The sequence below is a fragment of the Aquarana catesbeiana genome, linkage group LG04 (assembly GCF_042186555.1).
Source record: "Aquarana catesbeiana isolate 2022-GZ linkage group LG04, ASM4218655v1, whole genome shotgun sequence".
NCBI classification, from domain to species: domain Eukaryota; kingdom Metazoa; phylum Chordata; class Amphibia; order Anura; family Ranidae; genus Aquarana; species Aquarana catesbeiana.
The window spans coordinates 443656882-443662881 of NC_133327.1; the positions used below are offsets into that span (position 1 = coordinate 443656882).

The 6000-nt window shown below is 40.5% G+C and overlaps 1 protein-coding gene across 9 annotated transcripts in view; it reads left to right on the forward strand.

Annotated features, from left to right (window-relative positions):
• MAP3K4 (mitogen-activated protein kinase kinase kinase 4) overlaps positions 1 to 5782 on the forward strand; it is a 257666-nt gene extending 251884 nt beyond the window's left edge. For all 9 annotated transcript variants that reach the window (XM_073627458.1, XM_073627459.1, XM_073627463.1 and 6 more), the window contains 2 exons: positions 3351 to 3530; positions 5235 to 5782. In XM_073627458.1, coding sequence (XP_073483559.1) covers positions 3351 to 3530; positions 5235 to 5255 — 201 coding nt within the window. In that variant the 3' untranslated portion in view covers positions 5256 to 5782. The remainder of the gene's footprint in view (positions 1 to 3350; positions 3531 to 5234) is intronic.
• Positions 5783 to 6000: the final 218 nt, after the last annotated feature.

Consider the following 6000-nt stretch of genomic DNA (forward strand, 5'->3'; position numbering starts at 1 on the left):
TCACTCCAGCCAGACTTAATGGTCTTGGGTCCTGTTATGTCTGCACCGTTGAGCGCCAAGAAGCTGGCTTCAGGGAGTTTCCATTACAGAACTTGAAAATCTTTTATGCCTGGGGTGTAGCCAGGAAAAGGCATCCGTGGAAATATGTGAGTGGGAGAATTTTTCCTTTCTCCAATCGGTAGGGGAAATAAGATTGGCCTTAAGTACCATTAATGGTCAGATTTCGTCCCTATTCACTTTTTTCCAGAGACCGTTGTTTCTTACGCCTTGATTCATACTTCCTGCAGGGTATAACACAGACAGTCTCACCTGTCAGGCCACCCTTGTGTCCTTGGGAATTGAATTTGGTCTTGTCTGTCCTTGGAGAAGCCACCTTTTGAACCAGTTCGAGAAACTCTGTTAGTCCTTTGGCTCGGAAAGTGGTTTCTTTGGTTACTATCAATTCGGCAAAAAGAGTGTCTGAGCTGGCAGCTCTTTCATGTAAGGAGCTGTTCTTGGTCTTGTATCATGATAAGGTGATATAGCGTCGGCATCCATCTTTCTTGCCTAGGGTAGTTTCTTGTTTTCACTTGAATTAGGTCAGTGTCTTGCCTTTCTTTTTTCCTTGTCCACAGTTGGCAGGGAAAAGATCGCTGCATGCTCTGGTTTGGGCAGTCAGGATTTACTTCAGTTGTCAGCACAGGTCTGGAATTCTGGTTTGTGCTGACAAAAGAGCTCAGGGTAGGCAGGCGCCATCAACTATTTCCCATTGGATCCGCCAGTTAATCATTCAAGCCTATTGTTTGAAAGGGCGAAATCCAGCCCCTTCTGGGGAGAGCTTCTCTACCAGGTGTGTGGGCGCATCAGTGGCTCAGGTTTAGAAGGCCACTACTTGGTCTTTGGTTCATACATTCACATCGTTTTTACCAGATGGATGTCAGAACCACAGAGGATACTGCCTTTTGGCTTCAGCGTATTACAAACAGCAGAGTAGATCCTTCTCTCGTGGCAGTTTTCTGTAATGATGTCTCCCTCCCCTCAAGGTTATTGCTGTGGGACATCTCAGATAGTTAAGATTATAACCAGCTTTGTGTCCTGTGATGTACGATAAAGAAAATTGGATTTCTTTCACTTCCTGTGTAGGAGGGGTTATATAGGGGAGGACTTCCCGTTTTGGTATATCAATTAGATCAATCCGTGTCCATTCACCTATAGGTGGTGCATAACCCAGATAGTTAAAGTGTTACTAAACCCACAACAGTAAAATCTGTCTGTATATGCAGAAAAGCACTGTGGAACTTAAGGGGTTAATCCCCAGCATTGTGTAAAAAGGCTCTTTGACACTATATGGACAGATCCCCCCCCCCTTGACTGTCTATCTTGGCGTGGTCATATAATACAGGGAGGATAGCAGTCCTGCACATGCTCAGTTTAGTCTCTATGGCTGGAGAGAACATTTCCATCTCCTACCTGAAATCTCAGCACTAGACCAAGTGTGCAGTTTATCATGTGACCGTGGTATACAGATCAGTAAAAAAGGTATATAGTGGCAGTATTTTCATCTAAAAAGATTATTAATAAGCCGTGGGCACTGTGATGGTGGGGGGGGCGCAGAGGAACTATTTTCATTTTACTGGGTTTAGTAACACTTTAAGATTATAACCTGCTCTATGTCCCGTGATGTACTCAAAGAAATAGATTTTACAGGTAAGTATGTAGAAAAAAAAAGCTAATTTTTATGAAAAGGTGAACTAACACCCTACACCCACTCTGACCCCCTGGTCCCTGCTGCAATTTACCTTTGTGGATAATAGTGTTTCACTGTCTGCAGAGCCCAGTGCAGTGGTCTTGGGGTTTGAAAGCCATCACATTCATCCTTTTATTTCCTTAGGGATACTGGGAAAGATCAGAACGTTTCTGACTGGTCAGCGCCAGCACGCGACCAGAATTGCTCTGATCAGTCTCATCTTCCCTAGGGAAAGAGAAGGAAGAACAGCTGTTTTCAAAGCCCGGACACCTGCATTGGGCTGCGTGGATGGTGAAACTGTACTACCCACAGAAGTAACTGCAGTGGAGAATGGGTGTGGTGGGAGGGTGTAGGCGCGTGTTCACTTTTTTTTATTTTTTCGGAAAAAGTGAACTAACTTTTTAAGGGACAAATCTATGTAATGTTACACAACTAACTCCCTTCTAGGAGTCTTGAAACAAGTGAAACTTTTACTTTAAAATTTTTATAGCACACAGAAGTGCTTTATAAATGTGCCAGAAGATTTTTTCTTTTTTTTTCTTTGAAAAGCAGCCTTACTGCACCCATACCACCATTTTATAAATTGACCCTTAAGATTACAGGGTTTTATTTTCTATAATGTCTTAACATGACCAAGTTTTATGTAAACAAAAATTCTATTGAGAGCAGCATTTCTCTTTAAGCTTGAAGCAGCTGTATTAACCAGTTAAGGAACGCCCTATAGCAGATTTACTGCTACAAGGTGGCCTCCTGTGCAGGAGCATGTATATATACGTACTTCTGCACTTTCGCCTACAGGGGGCACACGCACGCTGCCACCGGCTGGCCGCTTCTGCTGTGATTAATCACAGCAGAAGCTGATCTGCTGGTGCCGGGCACTGAATGTCCACCGGCACCTGCCGATCGTTGGTAAACACACAGAACCAAGATCTGTCTATGTAAACAAGGCAGCTCTCCCTTCTGATGGGGGAAGGGATGGATTTTGTGTCCCTGCAAAAGTAATAAAATCCATCTCTTCCCCTAGTAAAAGCAGCACACCGTGTACACCAAAAAACTGTCTAGGCTCACAGTTAACACTTTGCTCTCCCTAGATGTTTAACCCATTTCCAGCCAGTGTCATTAGTACAGTGACAGTGCATATTTTTAGCACTGATCACTGTATTAATGTCACAAATTCCCGCAAAGTGTCAGTGTCCAATTGTCTGCCGCAATATTGCAGTCCCACTATAAGTCGCTGATCGCCACCATTACTGCTATAAAAAAAACAAAAATCCATAAATATATACCATAGTTTGTAAATGCTACTGTATAATGTTTGTGTAAACCAATCAATATAAACGTTTGTTGGTTTTTTTTTTTTTTTTTTTTTTTTTTAACCAAAAACATGTAGCAGAATACATATTGGCCCAAATTTATAAAGAAATTTTAGATTTTTATACATTTTTTTTTTTTAATTGGATGTGTTTTATAGCAGAAAGTTAAAAAAAAATGTTTTTTTTTTCAAAATTGTCAGTCTTTTTCAATTACCACCAAAGAATGCTCTATTTGTGGGGGGAAAAAATTACATCTTCCAGAGGTCAATTTAACAAGCTTTTTTTTTTTTGTTTTGTTTTTTTTGTTTTAGCGACCATGGCATGAATATGAACACAACTTTCAGATTATGTACAAAGTAGGGATGGGGCACAAGCCTCCAAGCCCAGATAGAATAAGCCCAGAAGGAAAAGATTTTCTTTCTCACTGCATGGAAAGTGATCCAAAGAAACGATGGACAGCTAGTCAGCTCTTGGACCATCCGTTTGTTAAGGTTTGTGAAACTTTATTTAAATGCTTTTACTACATATTTAAATTACTATGACTATTGTTATTTTATAAGTTTGTACAATTGCCATTTAGAAATCTGCAATATACTTTGACGGTCTATTGGTACTATTAGGCTCTCTGCATTGTAATATACTGTATATTATACTGAAAGTGTTGAAAATGTAAATGTATGATCGAAGTAGTCTTGCTGAATTTTTTTTACCAGGGGATTATAGTCATATTATTTAATTGAACCTAACCTGACATGCATGGCAACACCCTCCTTTCTTTTTCTCAGTGAGAAAAGGACAGGGGAAGCCAGGCAACTTTGACATTTTCCAGCAAGATGAAAAAATAACCTGTACAATATGTAGACCACTTATTATTGCTTTCTAGAGTTACCCCTAAATGGCAAGATCATTGCCCAAGTGTCACTTAAACTTGTCACTCAAACTTCATTTTCAGTTATACTGATGAGACATTGAGCAAAAGTAGAACACGAACAAGTTGTATGCTTAACCGCTTGCCGACCAGCCGCTGCAGTTATACTGCAGCAAGGTGTCTCGGCTGCGCAAATTGCCGTAGCTCTACGTCTGGCTCGTTCGCGGCCCAGTGGGGCAGCCAATCAGTGGGTCCAGCGGACTCTGTCGACCCGCGAACGTTCCCCGCAGAGACAGAATGGGGATCTTCAGAAGTAAACAAGGCAGATCTCTGTTCTGACAGGGGATGACACAGAGATCTCGTCTTCTGTTATGCAGGAAGATGGATCTGTGTGTTATCTCAGGCAGCCCATCTCCCATACAGTTAGTAAACACACCCAGGGAACACAGTCAACCCCTTGGATTGCCCCGATGTTAACCCCTTCCCTGCCAGTGTCATTAATACAATGTCAGTGCATATTTTTAGCACTGATCACTGTAATAGTGTCACTGGTTCCCAAAAAAGTGTCAAAAATGTTAGGTGTCCAATCTGTCCGCCACAGTGTCGCAGTTCCACTAAAAAATCACTGATCACCAACATTACTCATAAAAATGCCCTATATCTATCCCCTATTTTGTAGTCGCTATAACTTTTGCGCAAACTAATCAATATACACTTATTGGGGTTTTTTTTTTACCAAAAATGTGTAGCAGAATACATATTGGCCTAAATTGATGAAGAAATTCCATTTTTTTTGGTATGTTTTATAGCAGAAAATAAAACATTTTTTTCAAAATGGTCGCTCTTTTTTTGTTTATAGCACAGAAAATAAAAACCGCAGAGGTGATCAAATACCACCAAAAGAAAGCTCTGTTTGTGGGGACAGCGTTGCACACCCATGCAATTGTCAGCTAAAGTAAGGCAGTGCCGTATCACAGAAAAATGGCCTGGTCATTAAGGGGGTAAATCCTTCTGGTCGTTAAGTGCTTAATTGATTGGGACTATGGCTCAAGATATGTATTGCCCCACTTTCAGCCCTAAAGAATAAAATTTTCTACTCCACACCAACACTTGATTTTAGATTTACAACTCACAGTAGGCGGGGACCTGCAACAGGTTACTAACATTCACGCTTTGTAATAATAGAGCAACCTGTAGTCGGTCTTTGAGGTGCAGGGAACATTGGAACATATGGATGCAGATCATAGACTGTTTTTGTGGACTGGGAAAATGGGGGAGGAATGAACCCAACTTTAAATCACATCATATTATCTCTTCTGTTTGGCAGGTTTGCACAGACGAAGAATGAAGCTGTCGAGGAGATATGGCCTAATGTATTTCAGCAAGTCATCTCTTAATCACTACTGTATGTAATATTTACATAAAGACTAAGCTGGGGCACGCAGTGCAACATTGTGTATTACCTTGACTTAAGACTGCCCAGATTATGGGCGTCACTTGTCCTTCTGCTGCTGCTCTTGTATGTGTTATATGGCACATGTTCTCCATGTGACAGCGTCCCTGCACATGTGTTTGTTTTTATAAAAGCTGCATGTGAAGTGCCATTACTACTGTACATGGACCATTGTGTTTTTAATTTGTTCTTCAGCTTTTTATTTCTCATATCAATGAGACCTGTAATAAAATGTACTGTTTTGACATTTTCAGACTGATGCAAGTTCATATTACCGCTGAGCATTCTAGACCTTGTAAATGTTTTACTGTTTATTGTGTACACTGTGAATGTGTCATTTTATGGCCAGCTTCAGATTTGTTATCCAAGAAAGTTAACTGATGAAATTGGAAGAACATTTTCTTAATAAATGGTTTATTTTAGGACGTTTAATGGTGTGTTATTTCCAATTAAATATGGGAACTAAAGGAAGGAAAATTAAAAGGCATTCGTTATGAAATTTGATCATGGAAACTGGAAGTGATCAATTTTTTTTCTTGTCGATTGAGACAATTATGCTGCTGTCTATAGGATAATTGAACGCTGGCAAACAAAAAAACTGTAGGCCAAGCCCAGGATAACTCCTCCTACCATCAAAATG